This window comes from Ascaphus truei, chromosome 3, assembly GCF_040206685.1.
Source record: "Ascaphus truei isolate aAscTru1 chromosome 3, aAscTru1.hap1, whole genome shotgun sequence".
Classification (NCBI taxonomy): Eukaryota; Metazoa; Chordata; class Amphibia; order Anura; family Ascaphidae; genus Ascaphus; species Ascaphus truei.
In genome coordinates, this window is record NC_134485.1 from 395085727 (window position 1) to 395113281 (window position 27555).

General features: G+C 47.2%; 1 protein-coding gene across 4 annotated transcripts in view; it reads left to right on the forward strand.

Annotated features, from left to right (window-relative positions):
* The first annotated feature begins 4090 nt into the window (after window positions 1-4090).
* MTMR2 (myotubularin related protein 2) overlaps window positions 4091-27555 on the forward strand; it is a 55585-nt gene continuing 32120 nt past the window's right edge. The window contains exon 1 of one of the 4 annotated variants that reach the window (XM_075592461.1): window positions 4091-4148. In XM_075592461.1, the coding sequence (XP_075448576.1) occupies window positions 4122-4148 (27 nt within the window). In that variant the 5' untranslated portion in view covers window positions 4091-4121. Of the gene's footprint in view, window positions 4149-14752; window positions 14835-16790; window positions 16928-27555 lie in introns of those variants that run through there. The other 3 variants (XM_075592464.1, XM_075592462.1, XM_075592460.1) reach the window with 3 other exon arrangements.

Genomic DNA, 27555 nt, shown 5'->3' on the forward strand with positions numbered 1-27555 from the left:
GAGAGGGTGACACAGAGAGAGATGGTGACAGAGAGAGAGATGGTGACAGAGAGAGAGAGAGAGGTGACAGAGAGAGAGGGAGGGTGACAGAGAGAGAGAGAGAGAGAGAGGGTGACAGAGAGAGAGAGAGGGTGACAGAGAGAGAGAGAGAGAGAGAGGGTGACAGAGAGAGAGAGGGTGACAGAGAGAGGGTGACAGAGAGAGAGAGAGAGGGTGACAGAGAGAGAGAGAGGGTGACAGAGAGAGAGAGAGAGTGACAGAGAGAGAGAGAGAGGGTGACATAGAGAGAGAGAGAGGGTGACATAGAGAGAGAGAGAGGGTGACACAGAGAGAGGATGACACAGAGAGAGAGAGGGTGACACAGAGAAAGAGAGGGTGACACAGAGAGAGAGGGGTGACACAGAGAGAGAGGGTGACAGAGAGAGAGAGAGAGGGGTGACAGAGAGAGAGAGAGGGTGACAGAAAGAGAGAGAGAGAGAGAGAGAGAGAGAGAGAGAGAGAGAGAGAGAGAGAGAGAGAGAAGAGAGAGAGAGGGTGACAGAGAGAGAGAGAGAGGGTGACAGAGAGAGAGAGAGGGTGACAGAGAGAGAGAGAGGGTGACAGAGAGAGAGAGAGGGTGACAGAGAGAGAGAGAGAGAGGAGTGACAGAGAGAGAGAGAGAGGGTGACAGAGAGAGAGAGGGTGACAGAGAGAGAGAGGGTGACAGAGAGAGAGAGGGTGACAGAGAGAGAGAGAGAGGGTGACAGAGAGAGAGAGGGTGACAGAGAGAGAGAGAGGGTGACAGAGAGAGAGAGGGTGACAGAGAGAGCGCGGGTGACAGAGAGAGAGGGTGAGAGAGACAGAGGGTGAGAGAGACAGAGGGTGAGAGAGACAGAGGGTGAGAGAGACAGAGACAGAGAGACAGAGACAGAGAGAGAGGGACAGAGAGGGAGAGGGACAGAGAGGGAGAGGGACAGAGAGAGAGAGAGGAAACACAGACACGGGTACACACACACACACACACACACACACACACACACTGGTACACACACACACTGGTACACACACACTGGTACACACACACACACACACACTGGTACACACACACACAGACACTGGTACACACACACACAGACACTGTACACACACACAGACACTGGTACACACACACACAGACACTGGTACACACACACACAGAGAAGACACTGGTACACACACACACTGGTACACACACACACAGACACTGGTACACACACACACAGACACTGGTACACACACACACAGACACTGGTACACCACACACACACTGGTACACACACACACACTGGTACACACACTCTGGTACACACACACACTGGAGTACAGACAGAGGCAGTCACGAGCAGGTGGCTCTCCGCCTCCCCCTGCACCCACCCCCGCCCCCATCTCCCGCACCAAGGGGGGGGGGGTGGATAGGAGCGCCGGGACGCAAAGGTAAACTGCCGCCTCCCCTCCCCCGGCAGGCAGCCACGGGTTCCCGGGGCAGAATGGGGGAACACCGCGCAGCCACCACTGCCCGCCCCCGCGCCCATCTCCCGAACCAAAGGGACAGGGGGGGGGAAGGGAGCGCCAGGACAGGAGGCAAAGGATCAAAAACCCACCTCCTTTCCCCCCGGGCGGGCAGAGGGGGGGAGACACCGCGCAGAAGAGCCAGGAGCCGCGGGCAGAGACACACACCACGTGTGCTCTGCCGCAGGAAGTGGAAGCGCCGCCCCCAGGCAACTTGGTCCTGCCCCAGCCCCCAGCCCCCAGGCACCCTGGCCCTGCCCACCGCCCCCAGGCATGCTGGCCTTAAGCCCCCCCCCCCACCCCACGGCGCCCTTCCATCCATTCTACATGCCGGTCCTTGGTGAAGGATGATGCCGGGGGCGGGGCTTAATGCCGGGACGCAGGGGATTGGCCAACAAGGTAAGAAACTGCCGGGGGGGGAGGCATTAAAAAAAAAAAATACTTACCAGCGGGGCTGCTGCAGTCTCCTCCTCCGCGCCGCCGCAGACTCGCGCACAGCGCACAGCGCACCGCAGCTTACTCGCGCACCGCTGGCGACAAAAAAAAAAAACGGGGACACATTGAGGAAAATCCGGGACATTTCCGGTACACACAGAAAACCGGTACAGCTCCCGAAAAACCGGGACTGTACCGGCAAAAGGGGGACGGGTGGTCACCCTAGTAGTAGCAGCATTTTGGATGGATTGGAGCACATTGTAGGTTTCTGAATGTGCATGTTGAAGTAAGTGTTGTGGAAGGTGCAGAGGGTAGACTGAGGTTAAATGGTCAGGTGATAATTAGAGAGAGAAAAGGGCGTGTTAGAGAGGTTAGAGACAGAGCAGAAGTGGGAGTAAACTAGGTCAAGGGAGTGGACATTGCAGTGGAAAGGAGAAGTGGGCGACATGTAGACAATAGGAGAAGGTAGAATATTAGAGAGATAAAATGGGCAGCTGAGTTGGCAGTGGGGTTGTCAATAGGTATGTTAAAGTCTCCAAGTATGATAGTAGATGTAAGAAGAGAGGAAGTGAGGGAACCAGGCTGCAAAGTTTAAAAAAAAAATTGGGATGTAGGTCCAGGGGGATGATAGATGACAGTGACACGGAGAGAAAATGATGAAATGTGACGGACAGCGTGGACTTTGAAGGATAGGGAGAGAAATGCGGGTATAACATGAAATGTGCAGTGTGAAGAAAGAAGTAGGTCAACTCCTCTGTCTGCTCTATTCCCTGGTGTGGGGGTGTGGCTGAGGGAGAGACCACCGTAAGAGAGTGCGGCAGGAGGCGTGGTGTTTGATGTGGCATCATAGCAGAGCAGGTCCATACTGACTGCTGCCAGCCCAAATCTTTCAAATAGACTGGCCTGGGAGGCAATTGCCTTCTGCCCCCTAGGCCAGCTCGCCCCTCTCAATAACAAAAAAAATACCCTGCTTCACAGTTCAATTTCCTTTATACTGATGCAACAGACCTTACCGCTCCCATAAACGCATTCTGTCTCGTAAACACTACCACAATGATTTGCGCAAGAAGTAATTCAGCATAATTGAAAACAATAGTAGCTAATACATTATCTCTTGAGCATATGTACTGTACAGTTTCTGTTCTGTCTTGTATTAACTGAGGTAATAATTAAGTAATAATCCCCGAAGAACAGGGCATTTCTGGCCAATAATGCCATGGCTGGAAGAGTTGAAGGCCCGAGGCGAAGCTGACGGACTTTGACCCAGCCAGGGCATAATTGGCCAGTAATGCCCTGTTCTTCGGGGATTATTACTATTATAGGCTAAATGTAGGCTTTTTTCATAAATAAGACACTTTTGTATAGTTATATAGATTTTTTTATTAAAATAAAATGGTTAATACATTAAAGCACCTTTATATACACTTACACTGCAGCTATCTATACACACACACACACACACACACACACACACACACACACACACTGCAGCTCTACACACACAGCTCTACACACACAGACACACAGCAGCTCTACACACCGGGAGGGGGAGTAGTCAATGCCTGGATGCTGCCTCTTGACCAATCCCCTGACCTGTCTCAGAGCTGTTCTGACAAAGGAAAAGCTGATTGGCTACAAATAAAAACTTGGCAAGCTGCCAAAAATTCCGGCCATTACTGAATGAATAATGTCTGGAATTTTAACCAATCAGAGAGCATGGATTCAATAATGCCTGGAATTTTACAGCTTTAGCCTATAATACTTGTTACATCTGTTCAAACGAAACAAAGATATTGTAGGAGACGAATAAGCCTGTTTCAGCACTGGATGTGCCAGAACCCCACAATATATAATAAATGTGCTGCAGAATACTCCATGAACTAAACCATTAAACCATAAATATTTGTATTAGTTAGTATTTCCTCTTCTTGAATAAAAATGCCTTCATTGCATTACTTTTTTTGAGTGTGCAGCTTGATCTCTGACATTTTACTGTGACCATTACACAATGCTTTCCCCACAGGAAAGCATCTGACTGTTATCAGCAACACACATCACTGATCAGTTAAGCAGGAAATGTGTCAGGAATTCGTATACATCAGTTTAAATTCTTGGGACAAGCAAACGTTTTAAAAGATCAGTTTTAAAGTCAAGAGCATATGTCTTTCTCAACACCAGAGATGGAGGTACTTTTTATCCTTTTAAATGTACATTAAATGCATTTTGTTTAGTGCATGAAATATTACAGTATTATCAAATGTTAGCTTACTTTGGTCATATTTCTCACGTTTTTTTTAAACATTATTGTGTTTCTTTTGTTCCCATTTATGGGATACAAAAAATAAGAAGGTGATGGGATAGGTGGATACAGAAATAATAAAAAGGGAAGGATATGGGGATACAGGGGAGAAGCACAAGTAGCTTTAGATTTATTACAAACGGTACAACACGTTATGACATTATAATTGCAACTGTACAACGCTTTATTTTTATATTTCCTATATAGTACAGAATCTCGAATCTATCCCTGTTGCTCTCATCGTTTACAACCATGGTTCCTATACTGCCATGAACATCTCTAGGGAGTCCTTAAGGATCGCTGTCTCACATGTTTTATGTCTTCACTAAAATATTCTATACCGCCAAATGTTGTTAACTGTTCATGTGAAAATGAAAGCTTTTCCTGCTTAAAGATGTCAACTGAGTTTGCATCAGGGGATCCCGATTCAATTCCCAGTGTCAGCTCTTTCTGACATAGATTGTAAGCTCATCTGGGCTGGGACTGTGTCTGTAAAATCTCCTATGTGCTGTGTATCGCACATTATACTGTTATTATGAAGCACTTACTAATATTTTTAGATGTTTCTATTGATGATGCTTTTCTTGCCTTGGGATATTTTGCTTGTGCATGTAACGTTACAGTCAAAGCATTATGTAAACATTTCTAGTGTAGATATTCAGATACACTGTGCAGTAAAGAATAAAGAAAGTATACAGTTTTTACAGCACCTCAATAGAGTTAAGTCGAATCACTAATTGAATGAGGGTGTGGTGCAGGGGAACGCAAACTTGCAATAAAGAACACAAGGGGAGTTCCCAGCACTCAATCGAAAATGTACATGCAAACGACAATGAATGATATGCAAAAAATAATATATTTACTATACTCTAAATTGTATAGTTTTAAAGAAACAATACAAATATAGCAAACAATTGCAACAGACAATGATACAGGTATAACCTGTCCTGGAACAGGATTGTTCATTTCTGTTCCCTCCCACCCCCCTTTGCAGCTCTGACTGCTAGCTCCTTATATTTGGTTGTATGGTTTCCATGCATCTGTAACTCCCAGTGCATGTGGGAATTGATACATTTATGGTTGCCTGGCAACATCTCTAGTCCCCCAAGTTAAAATGGACTTATCCATACTCCCCTGTCTGTATTCACAGGTAGTTTGGTCCTCAGGCTATTCCTGTGTGACAATTGTGACATACTTCCTTTTTCCATCCTAAGCAGGCTGAGTGAGTACCTCTTATGCTTCTACCCTCTGGCAAGGCCATTCCGTTTTTACCTGCCTCTAACTACAAAGCACCTTCACCCTAGAAAAGCACTCTCTCACCACACCATACCATCTACAAGTGCCTTTATATGCCTGATGCTTTCCCAATAAAGTTAAGAAAATATAACAGGACTTGGTGGGCTTTCAAAAGGGGACCAGTTAAGCTATCTGGCCTCATCCACATCCTACACGTGGCCCTGGTTCCAAAATATAACCCATCTAGTATAGCCACAAATGGTATCAAGTCAGCACACTGGGTGTGATAGGTAAAAATAGAAAAACATGAGCATGGGGGAGGGAGAAGAGGTAAGGAAAAACAAAGGAGGGAAGAGGGGGATGAAAACAGGGGAATATTCTGTTAATTTTATATATGTAAATCTGGTGACAGTGTTCCCTCTGATGTACTATATACTGCATTCAGTCCAGCAATGATCGTAAAAAAATGAGGGTATACAGGAACACTGAGCATTGAAAGGGGAGGAGGGGGTATATAAGCAAATTGGGTTGCAGTCCAGTGTAGACTCACGGCGGCCCGATCAACCACTCCCTCAATAATCACAGCCCCAACCAGCCATAACCCCAACCAGATTGACTTTGTTCTATGAATGAATAAATAATTACCACTATGGCCATAAACTACTCACTTCACCCGACCTGGGTGCGTATTTTCCAACCTCCGTGAGCGTGCAATATCCACGATGCAATAGAAGACCTGGAGAACAGGAACATGGAACGCACTGCTCCCATAGCAAAAAATGGGGATCCAGAGAGGAAAAGTTGATGACAAGTAATTTATTCACAAACCGGAACCACTAGCAACATTGAGTTGCACAAAGGTAGTCCTTTGACATGTTTCACGCACAGGGCGCTTTTTCAAAGAGTGTCTGGATCCCTGTTTTTTGCTATTGGAGCAGTGCTTTCCATATTAATAAAAGTAATATTTTATTAGGAGGCTTTTCCTTTATTGCACTTGAGGATAATGTTCTTTAATGTAACTCTTTTTGTAACATACAGTCATCTGAAAAAGAAAGTACACCCTCTTTGAATTGTATGATTTTACATATCAGGACATAATAACAATCATCTGTTCCTTAGCAGGTCTTAAAATTAGGTAAATACAACCTCAGATGAACAGCAACATATGACATATTACACCGTGTTATGATTTATTTAACAAAAATAAAGCCAAAATGGAGTAGCCATGTGTGAAAAACTAAGTACACCTTATGATTCAATAGCTTCTAGAACCACCTTTAGCAGCAATAACTTGAAGTAATTGTTTTCTGTATGACTTTATCAGTCTCTCACATCGGTGTGGAGGAATTTTGGCCACTCTTCTTTACAACATTGCTTCTGTTCATTGAGGTTTGCGGGCATTTGTTTACAGTATGCACAGCTCTCTTAAGGTCCCGCCACAGCATTTCAATCGGGTTGAGGTCTGGACTTTGACTGGGCCATTGCAACACCTTGATTCTTTTCTTTTTCAGCCATTCTGTTGTAGATTTGCTGGTGTGCTTGGGATCATTGTCCTGTTGCATGACCCAATTTCGGCCAAGCTTTATCTGTCGGACAGATGGACTCACATTTGAGTCTAGAATACTTTGGTATACAGAGTTCATGGTTGACACAATGACTGCAAGGTTTCCAGGTCCCGTGGCTGCAAAACAAGCCCAAATCATCACCCCTCCACCACCGTGCTTGACAGTTGGTATGAGGTGTTTGTGCTGATATGCTGTGATTGGTTTTTGCCAAACGTGGTGCTGTGCATTATGGCCAAACATCCCCACTTTGGTCTCGTCTGTCCAAAGAACATTGTTCCAGAAGTCTTGTGGTTTGTTCAGATGCAACTTTGCAAACCTAAGTTGTGCTGCCATGTTCTTTTTAGAGAGAAGAGACTTTCTCCTGGCAACCCTTCCAAACAAACCATACTTGTTCAGTCTTTTTCTAATTGTACTGTCATGAACTTTAACATTTAACATGCTAACAGAGGCCTGTAGAGTCTGAGATGTAACTTTTGGGTTATTTTGCAATTTCTCTGAGCATTGCACGGTCTGACCTTGGGGTAAATTTGCTGGGACGCCCACTCCTGGGAAGATTGGCAACTGTCTTGAATGTTTTCCACTTTTGAATAATCTTTCTCACTGTAGAATGATGGACTTTACATTGTTTGGAAATGGCCTTATAACCCTTCCCAGATTGATGGGCAGCAACAATCGCTTCTCTAAGATCATTGCTGATGTCTTTCTTCCTTGGCATTGTATTAACACATACCTGAATGCTCCAGACCAGCAAACTGCTAAAACTTCAGATTTTATAGAGGTGGTCTCACTTGCTGATGATCAATTAATCAAGGGCATTTGATTAGCAGCACCTGTTTGCTACTTAGCATCTTAATTCCTATGGAAGCAGTAAGGGTGTACTTAGTTTTTCACACATAGCTTCTCCATTTTGGCTTTATTTTTGTTAAATAAATCATGACACTGTGTAATATGCCATGTGTTGTTGTTCATCTGAGGTTGTATTTACCTAATTTTAAGACCTGCTAAGGAACAAATGATTGTAATTATGTCCTGATATGTAAAACCATAGAATTCAAAGAGGGTGTACTTTCTTTTTCACATGACTGTACAGTATATGTAGCACCTTTACCCCCACCCTATGTGAGATTGTATCACTACCTATATGTTTCCTGGTGCAGTGCATACCTGGTAATCCAAGAGGCTCTGTGCTGCTCCGTGGTGGTATGGGGAGAATCAGGACAGGCTTTCAGGGTTCTATTATCCGTTGGCAGCACCTCCAGTCGGCGAGGATCCTGTGTCTGCAGGATGGTCCATGCTGACACCTCTATTATCACAAGGCAGTGAATCAGACAAGCTTAAATGGTTCTATGGATGTTTATTCTTGGTCCCAGAATTTACAGCAGTCCTCATTCCCTGTAAGATTACCTTAAGGCTTGAGGCTCATCTAGGTTCCCTTCTGGTGTCCCTCCTGTATCCCCTACTGGGATACAGGGTAGTTGTTGTCCACTCCACATGGGGAGGAAAGACACACAGACTTCTGGGAGAGTGCCAGTATATACCCTGGGGGTTGGGCTTGCAACCCTGCCCCATAACAGGGCAGGTCTGATACTGGTAGGCATCACATATTTGCATATGACCAAACCATTATCCTCCCCAGGATGGACACTCTCTGTTTTTTGCTAGGCCCACCTCTGGATACTGCCAGTGTATCCAGGCTGCAACAAAAAGCAAGGCCTGCATGAGAGAATATAACCTCTCACAGTGCCTGTACTTACCAGGACTTACACTGTGGGGGCCCAACAGAAGAGTAACGGCCGGAGGCTATGCTACATTCTCCCCTTTGTGAAACTCTCATGACCGCACTGATGAATACAGTATGAGCAACATCATCATACTGTAGCAACAACCCTGTAATTGAACCTAATGTATCCCTGAGGAAAAGAAACATTGTTGTGCACAGGCAGTTGGTGACAGTTGGTGCAGGGATAAGGTAGGGGGAGGTAGTGTGTGCAGGGCGCAGTAACCCCTGCCACTAGGCCAGGTTACCCCCTATGGCCCAGCTAGGCCCAACTCACTTTTAGATTGTGTTGCTGTAGGGAAGGCCCCTGCAGTTAGGGACTTTGCCCTTTTAGCAGTTAGCTTAGTTCAGGGACACAGCTGCAGTGCTGCGAGCTCCTGACAAGTGTGGTCTGGGATCAGACCTGCCTCACTCAAGATAGAGACTGTGTGGATGAGACTATCCGAATTGGAAGAGGACGCCATTGCTGCGGATTCAGCGTGGGACGCAGACGGGTCCTTTCCTGTTGTTTGCTGTACCCGGGTGCAGAAGCCCCGGGCAGGTACAGTCACCAAGTGCACCAATTTTAACCATCATACCGGTTCCTTTCAGGCGCTGATTACGCCTAAGGGGTGGGTTGCGGGACACTTGGGACTATTGATGTAGGGTGTGGGTTTATGGCTCTAGGAGGTCAGTGTCATAGAGGGACACTATTGATGTTGATGTAACTGTATTGTTCTTGTTATATTCTACTGCATATAGTAAACCGTGTGTGTGTGTGTGTATATATATATATATATATATATATATATATATATATATATATATATATATATATATATATATATATATATACATGCATTGGCTTGAGGATTGGCTTGTGTAATACGAGCTTGAGACAAAAGGTGGCACTGAGTGCTCATTTGCATGTCATTTCCCAGAATCCCTTGCTGCAGTGGAAGTGCTGTATGCTGGGTGACAATGGGGAAAGACAGGGTTGCAGACCTGTCTAAGACATGCAAATGAACATACAGTAATATTTACAGTTGCTATATATATATATATATATATATATATATATATATATATATATAAAAAGGGGAAATAAAGTAGCGCCTAAGTGATTGTGCTGACAAAATATAAATAAAATATTAATATCAAGGGATAAACCAAACAAGAATAACAATGTATAAGTGTCTAATAATTAGTGAAATAACCCTAATGGTGCTAAACCAAATGTGTATAACTAAAATAGATAAGGAAGAAATAAGAACCAGTCCTTTCAAAATGTCCAACAAATGATGGAAATAAGATGCTGGTGTGGGGGTCTCCTGCTGCTCTCAAAAGGGATGAACCACATCCGATGGGAATCTACAGAAAGAAAAGAGGAGAGAGCGCACGCCCCATAGTGTAAAACTGTACATTTAATGTTGGGAAGGAGGGGGGAGGGGAAGAAAATCACTCACAATGGTAAAAGTATAAAAGGCAATTGTGAATTATCACCACCATCCGGTAAGTCCGTGATAGGATCCGCAGTCCATCAGCCTCAATGATGTAAAGGGGCAATGATCCGTCAGAAATCCAAAGGTGCCTCGGATACTTCACAAAATGTCCCTAGAGTCCCAGAGAATGTCTCCTATGCTGGACGACCGCACTGCTATTCCGTGCTCGATCCAGCCTGTTCGTGCGCATGCGTGATGTCAGTGCGTATTGCGTGATGACGCTCCCTCATCACGCAATACGCACCGATATCACGTCATCACGCATGCGCACGAACGGGCCGGATCGAGCGCGGAATAGCAGTGTGACGAAACGCGTAGAGCTGTGACGTCATCGCGCTTGGGTTGGTGTATTTGGAGTCCCTGGCTTCCCTGCGCTCCGGCTGGCAGTAATTTCAAGTGTTAGCAATCATTTTATGAGGGAGCAAAGGACGTGCAGGCATTGGATGCCTTTATCTCTTGCTGCCAATTGATGGTGAACCTGGGCTGTTTACATCCACTCTGCAAACCTGGGACTCACCCTACCACCGCAGATGACCACAATAGAGATTTCTCTCCCACGAATGGTTCTGTTTGAAATCCTGTAAGTGCACATTCTTATGGGTTGCTGATTTTTTAAATAAATGTACCTTATTTGTTACTCAGTTACGTGCTATGGAGCTTGCGCTTTTGTTTGTTTTTTGTTCATAGATTCCAAAAGTGGTTGGCTATACCACTCCCCTTAAAGCTGCAAAGACGCTCCCTGGATCTTCTATTGACTATATTTCTCTCTGGATTTTTTGTTTGAGTGGAACATTCAATTTGGATTTTCCTTTTTTTTCACTATCACGTTATGGTTTGTAGATATTATTAGGTAAAATTGTGGTAATTTTAATTTATTTTAATATTTTAAATATGTTATTATAATTTATCATTTATTAGGGTTATTTCACATCCTCTTTAGCGCTACTTAATTTTGGTTTTGTCTTTGATATATATATATATATATATATATATATATATATATATATATATATATATACACTCTGGTGTGTATGTGGTTACTACATGTGGGTCCTGTGTCAAGGGTCATTCTATACACCTGGAATCCTACAAAGGTGCAGGCGCTGTAAAATACATTCCAGGATACACCCCAGGCTCTCACTGGCGGAGGCTCAGACCTCCTGTGAGCCTAACAGGTATTGCACCACACCTGGTAACATGCACATAGATTTCCCCACATGGTCCCTATCTGCGATTGGGGGGGTGGAAAGTGTGTTACAAGCGGGTAGCGCCATTTTGTGGTAGCACATTTCTCTGAGTCCCCGGTTTCGGCCGGACCACTTCTAGCCTTGCTGCAGGTCTTTTCCTTGGAGGGTAGCGTGTCCCCAGGCAGGCAAACCCCCTTTTTAGCACACTGCACACGCGGACAGTCAGTCCCAGTTTTACTGTGATAATCTGTGTTTGAAGCTGCTACTAGCATGAGAATAAGTCCTCAAATGGAGGTTCTGGCAACCCTTCTCCAAGAGGTACCCTCCCTCAGACGTTACCCATCCATGCTTTATACTATACTACAGCAGTGAGCAAAGTGGGGGGCGCAACACACAGGGGGGGCACGAGCCTTACTGCGGGGGCGCGGGATTTAAAGAGGCCCCGCGCGCTTCCCGAAGGCACTTAAATTAAGTGCCGGGAGAGCGGCGAAGACCCCTGTAAACCTGACTCACCTGGGCTCCGGCGTCTTCTTAGACGCGTCGCCATGGCAACGCAGTGTCATCGGGACCACGGGCTCAGCGGGACCACGCCAGTCAGAAAAGGGAGCCAGACAGAGGTTAGGGTCTCAGGAGCCTGTGGCTCTGAGGCTAGGCCTAGTTTGTCCCCTTAGGCCCAGATCACATGTAGCTTGTGGCTGCTTCAGGGAAGGCCCCACTAGATAGGGGTGCTTACCCATTTTGCAGTCTAGTGTCAGGGACACCGTGGAGACGCCGCACGGTGACTGTGGTCTAGATCATCTCAGTGCGAGACTCTGGTGATATTATCCACGCCGGAATTCACCCCACGCGGAGGTGGATGCCATCGTGGATGACGTCGCTGGATCAAGCGGATCCCTGCTGCTAAGTTGGCCGCACTGGGTACCAGAGTACCCGGCAGGTACCTCAATTAAGTGCACAAACACTACAAGGGATATCCCTATCTCCAACACTTTGGGTGGGCCTTGAATTGGGAGGAAGGGACATCAGGGTATTGGTGCCTGGCACCCAATGTACTTTGGGGACACTCCATTGGTGTACTGTATGCCATGACATATACATATATATAGTGTATTACAGAGTACTGTGATATATGTTCAGTAAAGGTTATTATCTACGTGTGGATATTACTGTTTATATTGTTCCTGCGAGGGGCTTATCCTGCTAAATTGGGATCTCTCTCAGGTGGAGGCGCTGCACCGAGGTGAACACATTTTCACCCCAGGCTCCCAGTGGCGGAGGCTTAGGCCTTCTGTGAGCCAACAGGTAACAGCAGTACAGGTAGCCCTTTAGTTACGGGGGAACAAGGGCTACATATATATATTTATATATCCTGTTTAGAGGGTTACACTTTTGTATATCATTGGGGATAAAGTTGAGCTGAGCTGGATTATTTATGCTGAGAAGATGGGATGCAGTTTACTCCCCAAACTTGGTGGACCAGTCACTGGTATAAGGGAAAAAGTAATGGCCCTTTTATGCAAGTCGAATTCATTATAATGTCTGCACTGAGCTCCCGAAATTCTCTGCCATTCCCCCCTATGCCAAAAGAGTAATAGAAGAGCAAAAGGCACAATATGTTTATGCCGAGATGTTCAAATTGTGACCATCAACTTTAGGCCAAAATTGATCTTCACGCAGAGTAACCATGTATAGAGCCGTCATATTAGGTCCTATTAGTGGTATTTCAGGCATAAAATTGACAAATGCTTGGAACCTACAATGAAACATGATACTGCTCAAGGTAATGTTCAATCAGTTGAGTTTATATCAGTGGATCCCACTGTTTATGCGCTGGGCCTCTGAAAAGTCATTATTTTGCCTTTGGGATCCCCCTACTCTCAATATTTGGGGGTTGGGCCTCCACAAATAATCCTATGAGAATAGGAATTGTTTTTATTTTGTGGTATATTGATGTTTATTGATGCAGTAAAACGACCTGCTTTGTCATTATCGGTCACGTTCTACCTTTTCTTTGCCACTTTTCTGTATCTCCTAGTGTGTTTAAGGCTGCGTCCATACTGGTTCCGACGGCGCGTAATCAAAACCAATGGAGGCCAATGCGCACATGCGCAGCGACCGATGCATAGCGAGACAAAAAAGTTTGTCTTTGCCGCGCGACGGTCCGGTCACGTGCGCAGTTCAGTTAATGAGGGCAAACCGTTCACGTGATGTCATACCCCCCATCACGCAAACCTGCAGGCCACTGATCTCGGCAAGCAAAGGCGCAAGTGACCTCACACGCGCACCTGTTCTATGTCCGAAGCCTCAAACGGTCAAAACCCCATTTCAAGGCTTCCTTGGTGGACCAGCCCCAGAGGTCGGGAAATACTGGTTTATATTGTTTATCAAAATGTAGTTGTATTTATCCATTTCACTCTGTTTAATTCTATCATTACAAGATAAACCAACAATGCATTGCAAGCTCTTCTGGCAGCAAGAGAGTTGGCCAAGCAAAACAATACAAGTAAATGTAATGGTGGTTATAACTGTGTATGGGGTTACGTCCTGGGTTACCCAAGACAGGCCAGTTTTGCGCAAGGCTATAGAAAACTGTAGTAGATAAAAAATAATGTACAGGTGGTCCTCGCTATCCATCGAATGATCTGACGCATCAGAATGCTTTCCGCCGAACGCATTATCCGACATCGGAACGGATTATCCAACGCTCAGCGCCGCATATTAACATTGGATTGACAATCTGACGTTTTGCGGGACAGATTTTGCCAGCACGCTGTGTATGTCCCGCCGCAGCACACCATTGGCTGCATCTATATCACAGATTATATTTTTATAGCGTCCCCCCTACATGTTGCTGGCTCAGAGTCATGTCCCAGTTGAACCTTGAGGAGTCATGTATTTTCTTTATATTCACACAGCTGTCAAGATTCAAACGAGCTAAGTATGAGGGTCCAAGTACAAAATAATCACATTTAAACTGGAATTACCCTGACTTCAGTAGCTTTAACGATCCCTATTCATCAGGGAGACTTGTTTGGAAATCATATCTGTCTTCTACTTCTACAAGAGATGAACATCCAAATAAATATTATATATATGAGATCTAACAGGACGTGCTATCGCTATTACTAATTGCTCTGCCTCTCCACACTTGGAGTTGGCGCCACTCACTGAGCTCAGGCGGCAGCGGCTCGTGCCAGGTTGCAGGCACGAGACCTCCCCCCACCCCCCTCTGACCCGCCCAGACACCGGGCGCGCTCCTGCTCTCGCGAGCCTTCCAGACAGGAAGCGGGAGAGGAACCGGCAGCCTCCTCCTCATTATTACTCAGGGTAAGGAGGGGGAGATGTCTCAGTGTAGGAAGCTGCTTCTGGGGGGAGGAGGAGGTTGTTGTCTGATAGTAAAGGGGGCGATAGCCTCTGGTTATGTGGGATGTTACTAGCCAGTAATGAGGGGGGATGGATGAATACAAGGAACGATATAAACATAGTTCTGACATGGGTGTTTTCACTTGGATTTTGGCTGCTGCATGTTAATGTGTGTGGTGTGAGGGGGGGGAAGGGTGTGTGGTGTGAGGGGGGGAAGGGTGTGTGGTGTGAGGGGGGGGAAGGGTGTGTGGTGTGAGGGGGGGGGAGGGTGTGTGGTGTGAGGGGGGGGGAGGGTGTGTGGTGTGAGGGGGGGGGAGGGTGTGTGGTGTGAGGGGGGGGGAGGGTGTGTGGTGTGAGGGGGGGGGAGGGTGTGTGGTGTGAGGGGGGGGAGGGTGTGTGGTGTGAGGGGGGGGGAGGGTGTGTGGTGTGAGGGGGGGGGAGGGTGTGTGGTGTGAGGGGGGGGAGGGTGTGTGGTGTGAGGGGGGGGAGGGTGTGTGGTGTGAGGGGGGGGAGGGGGTGGTGTGAGGGGGGGAGGGGGTGGTGTGAGGGGGGGGTGGTGTGAGGGGGGGTGGTGGTGGTGGTGTGAGGGAGGGGGTGGTGGTGGTGGTGTGAGGGAGGGGGGGGTGGTGGTGGTGTGAGGGAGGGGGGGGTGGTGGTGGTGTGAGGGAGGGGGGGGTGGTGGTGGTGTGAGGGAGGGGGGGGTGGTGGTGGTGTGAGGGAGGGGGGGGTGGTGGTGGTGTGAGGGAGGGAGGGGGTGGTGGTGGTGTGAGGGAGGGGGGGGGTGGTGGTGGTGTGAGGGAGGGGGGGGGTGGTGGTGGTGTGAGGGAGGGGGGGGTGGTGGTGGTGTGAGGGAGGGGGGGGTGGTGGTGGTGTGAGGGAGGGGGGGGTGGTGGTGGTGTGAGGGAGGGGGGGGTGGTGGTGGTGTGAGGGAGGGGGGGGTGGTGGTGGTGTGAGGGGGGAGTGGTGGTGAGGGGGGGAGTGGTGGTGTGAGGGGGGGGGTGGTGGTGTGAGGGGGGAGTGGTGGTGGGGGGAGTGGTGGTGGGGGGGGTGGTGGTGTGAGGGGGGAGTGGTGGTGAGGGGGGGGGTGGTGGTGTGAGGGGGGGGGTGGTGGTGTGAGGGGGGAGTGGTGGTGGGGGGAGTGGTGGTGGGGGGGGTGGTGGTGTGAGGGGGGAGTGGTGGTGAGGGGGGGGGGCTGGTGTGTGTGTGTGTGTGTGTGTAGGGGGGGTGGGGGGGGTGGTGTGTGTGTGTGTAGGGGTGGTGGTGTGTGTGTAGGGGTGGTGTGTGTGTGTGTGTGTGTGTGTGGTGGTGGTGTGTGTGTGTGTGGGGGGGGATTGTGTGTGTGTGTGTGTCAGCAGTGGTGTGTGTGTGTGTGTGTATGGTGCTGGGGAAGTAGTGGTGTGTTTGTGTGGAGGGGAGCTGTGGTGTGGGTGTGGGGGGGGGTTGTGTGTGTGTGTGTGTGTGTGTGTGTGTCAGCAGTGGTGTGTGTGTGTAGGGGGCTGGGGAAGTAGTGGTGTGGGTGGGGTGGTGTGTGTGGGGGGGGGTTGTGTGTGTGTGTAGGGGGCTGGGGAAGTAGTGGTGTGTTTGTGTGGGGGGGAGCAGTGGTGTGGGTGTGGGGGAGCAGTGGGGGGTGGGGAGGAAACAGGTGTGTATATGTAGGGGGGAGCAGTGGGGGGTGGGGAGGAAACAGGTGTGTATATGTAGGGGGGGAGCAGTGGTGTGTGTTCATGCTTTGGCAATTGTGAAATGTTCTTTGATCATGCCAATAAAGCTTATTTGATTTGTGAGTGTGAGGGGCAGTGTTCTGTGTGCGTGTGCAGGGCACTGCTTGTGTGTGTGTGTGTGTGGCAGTGCGGGGGGTGGGGCGGGGCGCAATGTGACTCAGCGTGGGGTTGGCGACGCGGTTGCAAATCAGAGACAGTGAGGTCGGGAAACTGCAAGTGTACAATGTGCAGCAGAGATAGGAAACCGCAAGTGTACAATGTGCAGCAGAGATAGGAAACCGCAAGTGTACAATGTGCAGCAGAGATAGGAAATCGATCAGTAGGCCTCCCCCTACGGTATGTGCCGCCCTTTGACAAGCATTATTAATGCCACCCCTTCTATTCCGCCGGCATGTTGAATAAGATAAATCATACACAGATACGTTCTTTTGAAATAGCTTTTTAAACTTTCCATGGTAAACAAATGCTTACAATATACATATATTTCCCCATCTTTATGTAATATCTTTTGATGATAACACTGTTTCAGTCCTCAAAACTAGAGTACTTTGTTGATCTCATGCTGTCCATTTTTTTTGTTTGGTAATTATGAAACGATCATTATACAAATAGATAAACATAAGTTGCTCGTGTGCTTGAATGCAGCTGACCCGGAGAAAAGGAAAATATTCAATTTTGACAAGATGCAAATAAGTCAGATTGTTACTTTAACCTTTTGAGTGGCGGAGGGGCCATGGTGCGACTGAGTCATCCCTCTTTAGGCTGTGCTAATAATGGCGGCGCGCAACGCCAGAACAAACATATGCAAAGCAATGAAGGCGCACACACTGCGTCCAAGTGCGCAATTTTTCAAAAGACTTGAAATTGATCCTGCTGAGCGACTGCCAGTCGTGAGAGCAGGTCAGCCAATGAGGGCGAATCGCTCACGTGACGTCATGGCAACACCTCTGCCTTGCCTCCCGATGCCTGCAGTCTGCAGTGCAGGTTTCTCGCATGAGTGATGTCATACGTGCGAGCACAGCCGGAGCAACTATAATCGAGGCCTTAGGCTGAGTCCCTGCTGGTGCTGAGCTCGCTATGCGCTTGGCGCGCTTACCTTCTGCAATGTGGATCAGCACATCCCCTCTCCTGCAAACAGACTGAGAGGGGGGGCAAACGGACAGGGAGGGGGTGGTGGTCAAATGGACGGGGGGAAACGGAGTGCTGCTGTATGGTGTGGGGGGGGGGGCAAACGGAGTGCTGCTGTGGTGTGGGGGGGGGGCAAACGGAGTGCTGCTGTGTGGTGGTTGGGGGGGGCAAACGGAGTGGTGTGGGGGGAGAAGGGAGAGAAAAAGAAGGGAGAGAGGGGGAGAAGAGAGAAAGAGGGGGAGAAAGGAGAGAGCAAGAGGGGGAGAAGTGAGAGAAAGAGGGGGGGAGAAGTGAGAGAAAGAGAGGGGGAGAAGGGAGAGAGAGTGCAGGGGGGGTGGGAGAAAGGGGGGATGGCCCGGAGAGAGAGCGCAGGGGGGATGAGGGAGAGAGCGCAGGGGGGGTGGGAGAGAGCGCAAAGGGGGAAAGAGCAATGAGGGGGAGAGAGAAATAGAGAGCAATGGGGGGAAGAGAGCAATGGGGGGGATAGAGAGAGCAATGGGGGGAGAAAGATGAGGGGGGAGAGAGATATAGAGAGAAAGATATATACTGAAACACAGACAGCCCCTATACAGCCAATGACACACCCCCTCCCGTAGTAGCCACGCCCCCCGCTCCTGCTCTAAAAATGTTGCAGCACAGCGATCGCTCATGCTTGGTGAGCTGGTGACATCACTGCTCTCCAAGCATGAGCGAGCTCAGCAGCAGCGGGGCCGCAGCCTTAGGCCTGGGACATAGAGGGTTCAGCCGCGCTCCTGCTCTGCCTCGCCTGCTGAAAATTGAGCTTTTTCCTGTCCTTGCAGGCGAGGCAGTGAGCACGCTCTGGAGGCGGAGCGGAGGCGTGTCAGGAGGCGAGGCTAGTCCCTCGCTCTCATTGGATGTGAGCGGTCACGTGATCGCTCACATCGCTTCCCCGAGCGGCAAATTTGAAACTTGTCTGTCTCGGCAAAGTTTCTGAGCCTCTGCACGCATCAGCACGCATGCGGAGGGGGAAACTATAGCCGCGCTGATGACAGATGCAGGGGGTTAGTGCATCTGCTCAGCGCGGCTGAGCCCGCCCGCCTCAGCGAGCTTGGACTTACTATGTCCCAGGCCTTAGGCTTCGTCCATGGATAATGCGGGTGCTTTCCCTGGCCTTAGACAGCGCGCCATCCGGGGGCGTGTCGGCGGGCGGGCCAGTGACGTTACGGAGCTGCTTCGCCCTTTTTGTGCGAACCGCTGACATGACCGGCCCTGCGCTCCGGCAAGCGGGAGAATTTAAAATTTTCGTAAGACCTACGCTTCTGCGCGCTTACGGAAGCGCAGGTGAGCTCCTACTAAAGCCGCTCTCATTGCGGCTGTAGGGGCTCAGTGCCGAGCGGAAGCGCGCCTCCGCCCGCAAGCACTATCATAGTTACATAGTTACATAGTAGATGAGGTTGAAAAAAGACATAGGTCCATCAAGTTCAACCTATGCTAAATTTAGACAACAGATAACTTTATCCTATATCTATACTAACTTATTGACGCGTACTTATTGACTATCCATGGACGCGGCCTTAGTCTGCCATCAATTCAGATTGCGATCTCCCATAAGAAAACTAGCATTTTTGGGGGGACGTAGGTACTACCTAATGGAGCACCCAGGATACCAGAAACTGACATAGTAGCTACGTACTAGGACACTATAATAATAATAACTTTATTTCATATAGCATTTTTCTACCAATGGGACTCAAAGCGCTTCACAATTACAATATAGTGCATTGTACATAGGATTTCTACAGGCACAGTCCCTGCCCTGAGGAGCTTAGAATCTGTGTAGTACCTGGGGCACAGGGAGCTAAAGTGACTTGCCCATGTCTCAAGCTCACTTCCATTGTTTACAGTCGGTGCCTTTACTCACTGAGCTGCTCCTTCAGCCCTACTACATTACTCATTTGTTTTTTACCTGCTACGTGGGACTGCCCCTCTAGAGGAAACAAATAACATTGTAACCCTGTCTGGAGCCTTTATGTTATTGAAAGTGTTATAATAATCAGACTTTGGGGAGTGAGACTCCATTGAAGTCTATGAGTGAGTGACATTGCTGCCCAGTAATTATAACCTATTTGTTGATTTCAGTCAACTCTGCAGGGATGACTCAGTCCCAGATCACTATTCACATTGACTTTGGAGGCTCCCTTTTGCTCACTGGCTTTGTTAACCCTTTGGGTGCTGGAAGGTTTATGGCACTCCACGCCACGAACCCTCAGGGTCATATGAGCACATGACTCACCTGCCCTGACATACTGGAACAGAGGGTCCTCTTTCGTTCTGATCACAATCTCCCATAGAAACTAACAAAACATGTCATAATCCCACCAAGAGGCCATTTCTGATGTTGCCCCACCATCATGTGGGCACTCACTGTTAATTTAGGTATAGTCTCGCTCATTCTTACTGTTATTGGCATCCATTGATTTTCACTATTACGGCAGGAGCTCACAATTATTTTAAGTATGGAAAAAAACATTTGAATCATCTACTGTATGTTTGGTTGAGGGTTTCTTGAGTTTTCTTTTCTCAATTAGGTGTCAGTAATACCCAGAACCACTCACCTCATTGATTTAAATGGAGTAACATTTCCAGGGTCACTATTCTTATAGACACTGACTGAGTTTCATTTTTTTTTTTTGCATTTCTTTTTTCCAAATAATTTTTATTTGTTTTTCTGTTATATTCAGGGTGGGGGGATTGATACAGAACAAAAAAAAAAGAAGGGGTGGGTGGGGGACTATAGAACCAACATAATTAAATCGACAACACAATACAGAAATAATTATAAAAATAATAACAGTATAAATCATATTTAACAGTAATAATAACAGATATGGGGGGATGGGGTGGAAAGAGACACTAGTAGTAATCACAATAATGTTTCTACAGCTTAATTAAACTTTGGTTTGTAACCTTGACATTTTTTATAACTCTATGCCCAGTCCATACATGAAAGCGAGAGGTAACTCTCAATGTACTTCTTCCTGGTAAAACATTTTTATAAATAAATACATTAAAACCTGTTTTTAATTTCTTTAAATTTGTTAAAATGTGTATATCTTGTATTGATGATATATCTTCTGGAAAGGCCCTTATCCAGATATTTTCAACGGTTTCTGTGGAATTGTTCATAAATGCCGTGAGTTTTTCCATTTCCAGAACATGTCAAACTTTTCCCTGGGAGATCTGATGAGATGGCATATTTCTCTGCTTCCATTGAAGTGCTATTGTACATCTTGCTGCTGTCAGAAGATGTGCTTTTAATTTGTTAGTAGCATATGATACATTTGGGACAGGTTTCCCCAAAATCATTATTACAGGATCCATTGGTACATGACGTCACGCTGCTGGTTTGCCCTCATTGGCTGAACCGCCACCGTGATGTAGCCAGCGCTCGGCCACCGCACCAAAAGACAAATTTCTTGTCTTTTGGCAAAGGTGGTAGCGCATCGCGCTTTCTGCAGGCGCGCGCAGGCAGTGACTGGGTCCGGCCCCACAGAGGGCTGTATCTTGTTCGCACCGCGCATGCGGTAGCGCGTGCAGAGGGGACGAGGCCTCAGGCTGCGGTACCACTAACTGCTACAGCGCACACCACGGCGTGCGCTGTGCGTATAAGCACTGCCCCTCAATGGGGCTGGGCCCAATACTCACCTTCCCGCTGAAGGTGCAGCCACGCCGTACTGACAGGTTTTTTTTAACTCAATTAAATTGAGTTTAGAACTGGCGACGAAGGCGTGGCCACGTCCCCGCCGGCAGTTCACCCAATGGGGGCGAACCAGCCGCGTGAGGTCATGGCCACGCCCCCACAAACATCCCCCCACCACGCCCCCACAAAACCCCCGCTACACCCCCTCCAATCACAACTTCTCCCTCCTAGGACCGCGTGTGCGGGTGCAGCGCTGTGCACGCGCAGCCCCCCCCGCCGGGCGCGCGTGCACTGGGACCGCAGCCTTATACTTATGGTTGGCTTCAATTCATTTGATTAAGTGTCACTCGTTTCTAGCATCACTGACCTTGTTGATTTGAGAGGAATTTTGCTCCAAGATTATTGTCTCCATACAAGAAAACAATTATTTTAAAAATTGTGAGATCATTTATTAGTCAGCATTTTAAAAGGCTATGGCTGCCTTTATGTAATACATAAAAGTGAACATTTCTGCATGGAAAGGTAGCAGAACCCTGTTCATCAATGTCAGCTAGGAAATTTGTTTTGCAACTGGAATGATCATAACTTTGTTTTTTTTATTTATTTTTATTTATTAATATATTTTTTTTGCCTTCCAGGCGCTTTCAAATAAGTCATTTGGCCAACTATTTTGCCTGTTTTGTTTGGGCAGTTAGCTAAACACAAGCTTTTTATTAGTCACACGTTTATTTAACAACAAAAAAGCAAAAACAAACACACCAGAAGGAAGACGGAGGAACGAAAGATACCTTGATGCACTAGCACTTGCACAAGGCCGTGTAAGTGACAATTTATCACTCTTATACAATTTTACATCAGTAACCTCCTACCACACTCTAGGCAGGAGATCCATTTGGGTATCATACAGTAATACCCCCATTGGACCCTCGTCAGAGGTCACGAATATCCTCCTTTTATATTATATTACCCCTCAACCTGGGCTCCCCCTTTCTTTTCTGTGTTCCAACACGTTTATTTAAAGCAGCAAAACATGAAATGTTGTATGGTGTTTTTTTTTTTTTTTAAATCTGTTCTGTAGTGTTACATAATACTGCATTTTTAATTTTTTTATTACTCAACTCTTAATGCGATAATGTGTTTTAAGACATCCTTTGATTTCTATGGCCTTGGATACAGTAGGCGGGCCTGCTGCAGAGGCGATTGTGGCCTGTGGGATCTGGAGGAGATGCGATGGGGAGGCGTGCCGGACGTGTGACTGTGACGTCACATGAGCGGTTTGCCCTCATTGGCTGAACCGCACATGTGACCCAGCCGTCGCATGACAAAATTAAAAACTTGTAGCGCAAAAAATCGGCCTCGCTGTCGTGCTCCATCGCACGCGCGGTCGCACTCTATGGCCTGCCTCATAGAGGCATGGCCTTTTGTTCTCGGTGTGTGCGCTGTCGCGCTAAGTATGGACGTGGCCTAGTGGCCTGTAGCAGGTTTAGCCCACCGCCAAGCAGTGCAAGATTGTTGCAACACTTTCCTCTTTGGGATAATTTGTTGCCAATATTCCCAGCTTTAAACTGGAACATTATTTATTTTTTTTAGTTATAAAATGTTTTACCAGGAAGTAATACTTTGAGAGTTACGTCTCGTTTTCAAGTATGTCCTGGGCATAGAGTTATGATGACATATACATGGTTACATTATGTGAACTGGGTCATACATTATATACAAGACATTGCATGCACAGTTAAAGATAATATATATTATAGGCGTATGTAACAGTTACAGACCAGATTAAAATGTGAGACAGATTTAGTTTTGAAAGAATTTAGACTGGTGGCGGCAGTGAGAGACTGCGCTAGAATGTTCCAGTTGTGGGGTGCACGGTAAGAGAAGGAGGAGCGACCGGATAATTTCCTGAACCGTGGGACCATGAACAGTCTTTTGGAGTTAGATCTCCGAAGATAAGTGCTGCGTGTGGTAGGGGTGAGGAGCTTGTTCAGACAGACGGGTAGCTTGCCCAAAAAGTATTTGAAGGCAAGACAGGAGAGATGAACTTTGCACCTAGACTCAAGTGATGACCAATCTAGTTCTTTGAGCATTTCACAGTGATGTGTGTTGTAGTTGCATTGGAGGACAAAGCAGCATATTGAATTGTAGAGGGCATCAAGTTTGCTAAGGTGGATTTGTGGTGCCGTATACTATATGTCCCCATAGTCTATAAATAGCATCAGCATCTGCTGTGCTATGCACTTTCTGACCAGCAGGCTAAGGCTGAGATTATATACAACAAAAAACAGACCAAGATGCCCAAAGCTACTTCCAATGTGACAAAAATACACAGTGCAATACCTATATATTCTCTTGAAAAAAGGGTCATTTAGTTTAACCCTTTGGCCAAAGCGTCTTAAACCTGCTGCCAAAGAGCTATCTTTGGGTGTCTGTGTGTTTAAGGCTGAGATTATACAGACTGCGATTGCGCTCTCGCGCCAACGTCAAATTGGCTAACGCCTATGAAGCCGCTCCGTGTACGCGCACGTGAACAACGGAATGCACAGGCACGGAAGCGATTTGAAGAGACAAATATATTTTTATGTGCTGTCGCGTGACGTCAGCATTACGTCAGCTTGTTCAGCCAGTGAGGGCGAACCAGCTTCGTGACACGTCCGTCACGCCCCCACATCGCCGCCAGCACTATTAGCAGGGATTAGCTTCTTCTCCAACCACGCGGCAAGGTAAGAGCTTGCACTATTGCAAGCAAGTGGAGTGTATGAGCTCTGCCTAAGGCATGTGTCCATAGTGCAGGAGACGGCGCGAGCAACGTCACTCGCTCCGAAAACAAACATTAGGACGCCAATGTGTTTGTGTATAGTACGCGCGTGCACAAGCGTGACTGGGTCACCGGTGCATCACGCGGCAACCAATTTTGAATTTTGCCGTGTGATGGCCGCGTCACGTGAGTGGTTCCTCCAATGAGGGCGAACCAGCTCCGTGACGTCACGGCTTCGCCCCCCCGACACGCCTCCTTTTCGCCTCTGCCTGCAAGACAGGAAATCTCTCCTGCAGGTGAGCATGCGCCGCGCCAATACGCGCTCATGCTTCCACTATGGCCGAGGCCTTAGGGAGGATTTGTTCCTGTAAAGTACACCAGTTTGGCATAGGTGTTGGATGTCAGGGTATCAATGTGCAACCCAAATGTTAAATGGGAGTCAAACCATATGCCCAAATATTTAAAACTAGAAACGGGCTAAGATGGTTAGAGTTGGTTCTGATCTGGAGTTTGTTCGATTATCATTAGATAATGTTACCTTAATAATATTACACTATAATGTAATATTACAAAGTAATAATATTACATTGTAGCTGCTGAGTTACACTGATTGAAGCAGCCATTATGTTAGGCACACAATCAGGATTTTGACAGATTTATAACAGGAGCAACAAACGATTCTCAGCTTAGCTAAGAATGTAGAATTATACATTGCCACATGCTGTACACATACAAATAAGAAAAAAAGCAGCAATGTAGTATTGCTGCTTTAAGCCAATGATCCCCCATGGGACTGTAGTGAACTAATGGCAGTGGCATGTTCTTTATACTCTGTAGGTTAATTGTCAGTGATTAACATAGTTTGTATACAGATCAAATAAGTATATTTTTGTTTTTTTACTTTTACTGTCTTCATAGCAACCAAATGCTCTGTATAAATACTCCAAATCTTCACCTCATTTATTTTGTGGATAACAGTGTATGGACACTGTTCTAGATACAGGGAGTTTTTTCTTTCTGTGCCGTTCTCTTTGATGTAGTGCGTGACTATTGATAACCACATCATTTGGTTAAAGAGAATGGGCGGGGGAGGAAGGAATAACAGATAACATTTGAGTTAAGCAGAGCCAGAGAAAATTGAAACGTATTTTTACACAAGAAGCACATATAATAAAAATGTTACTTCAGGGGGAATTTTATTCTTTTTGTAGGGAAGCCAATTTAATTGATAAGTGGTGTTGAAATAACATGTATTACCCACTATGTTGAACTGCCAGTTTACCACTGGAGCCAAGAATGAAGGTCACAAACTGTTTCCATCAAATCGAGGGTGAACGAGCACTTTTAATTAAACCTTTGTGACCAATTATTTTCCCCTACTTGTTTCAGTCAGTAATTTGAGAAGGATTGTAAAGCAAAACAAAGAGCTGGGGCAGAGTTACTTCAATGTACAGTACGAAGGAATATATCACGTTTGCTCTCTGACTTGTGTTTTTTTTCTTTGTTTGTTGCTTTTATCAAAATAGAAATGTTAGCCAGGTCTGATGTGGGATAAAGTTTTCTACAGCTATCTAATGTAAAAACACTTCCCCACAAAGGATGATTTAACACTAAATGCCATTGATTCTGTGGCTTATTTGCAGCATTAACTTTTTCCACGTTCTCTGGATAATGAACACTTTACACGTAAGGCTAAGGCCCCGCTCCCTCAGTCAGCGCGCCCGCACTGCAGACAGGCGGGGCGCCAACAGACACAGACCGCGATATGCGGTCTGTAGGGAGCGGGAGGTGAGCGGGAGTGGGAGGGGGGCGTGGCTTGAGCGGAGGGACTCGCTACTCTCCCCCCCTCCCTCCCTCCCTCCACAGGCTCGGGCTGCAGGAGGGAGCTGCTGCGGGTTGCTGTAAGGTAAGCAGCTCCCTCCCCCTTCTGCCACAAAAAAACACACACACACTACCTTGAGTAGGAAGCTGCCTGAAGACCGCTCCTGCTCCCACCGCTGATTGGCTCATCAGCGCACCACGTGATGCATCACCGCTCGGGATCACAATTTTCTTGAATCCCCTGCCGGCGGACGCGTCACAGTGCGTAGTGAGCCGTCAGCGAGGGGGGACTGGGACCGGCTAGGGAGGATTCCCCTGCTGGTGGGGAACGCTTGCGCGGCCGTCCGCGCCGCCGAGCACAGCGGGTCCCAGCCCTAAGATATGTGTTGATGTTGTACCTGATGGAAACACACAAGGATTGGGTTAATTTGTTAAAGCAGGCTACACTATTGTTCAATTGTAACTTAAAGCAGCAGTCTCAGAAAATAGTAGGGACACCCCGGGTTTCCGAGATACTGGTTCCTGAAATATTTACCGGTGAAGTTAACCCCTCCAGGGGAAAGAAAAAGGTCGCCAAACCACGAGCCAATAGGAAGCTGCAATGTTATCAATTTGGACGGCATTTAAATCCCACCAGGAAGTAATTACTAGTAATGTCACTGTCCAGTTTCTCGGGACCTTGGAGGAATGGATTCGCAGAGCAGAAAATATCTCTGCGGAACCGCCGCTTCTCATCCTGTATTACAAACAGGAGTTAGGGAAGGGGTGGGAGTTGCTACCATAAGAATATAAAATGTCCGGTTTCACTTTGCAGCATGTACTGGAGATGCAATAAAGCGATAGCACTCTGCCATGTAACACATTTTCTATTATTTTTAACAGCTTACAAATTTGGGCCAACTGAAAGCAAAACTGTAAAAAAGAATAACAAATATCACAAAAGATTCAATGCACTGTGTTTTTAAAAAAAGCGCAATCCGTGCTTTAAAAATATATGTATTTCAAGGGTGGGAAGCAGAGGGTCTCTGAAGCTGAACCGTGTTAATTTCTGCTCCGTGGACCCCCTGCTTCCCGAGATACTTTCCAGGGAACATGCCGCCAGTTACTTCCTGTTATTTAAATCCCTGCTTATCGGCCAGCGTGACGCAGGGAGATATAACTTGCCATTTTGCTTCCCCTGGAGGGAGCAGTACCGGCGCTACCTTTTACAAGTATGTATCTCAGGAATCAGCAGTAGCGAAGGCGGGAAAAGATGAGTGCGTGAATTAGGATTTTAGTTCTATCATGAGTGAGAAAAGTATGTATCTTAGCGATTATTTCTGAGGTGGACACAGCGGGTGCGAATATGAGAAATGAAGGAGGAGGCAGAGTCGAAGATGACCCCTAGGCAGCAGCCATGGGGTGTTAATGAGATTGTGGTATTATTGCCAGTGAGGGAGAGTTTGGGTACAGGGATGGCGGTGGAAGGCGGAAAGAGTATTAGTTCAGTTTTGAATATGTTAAGCTTCAGGTACTGTAATGGTGTGTGCATCAAAGATGTGGAGATACAGTTGGTGACATGGGACAAGAGAGAGTGAGAGAGGTACATTTGGGTAT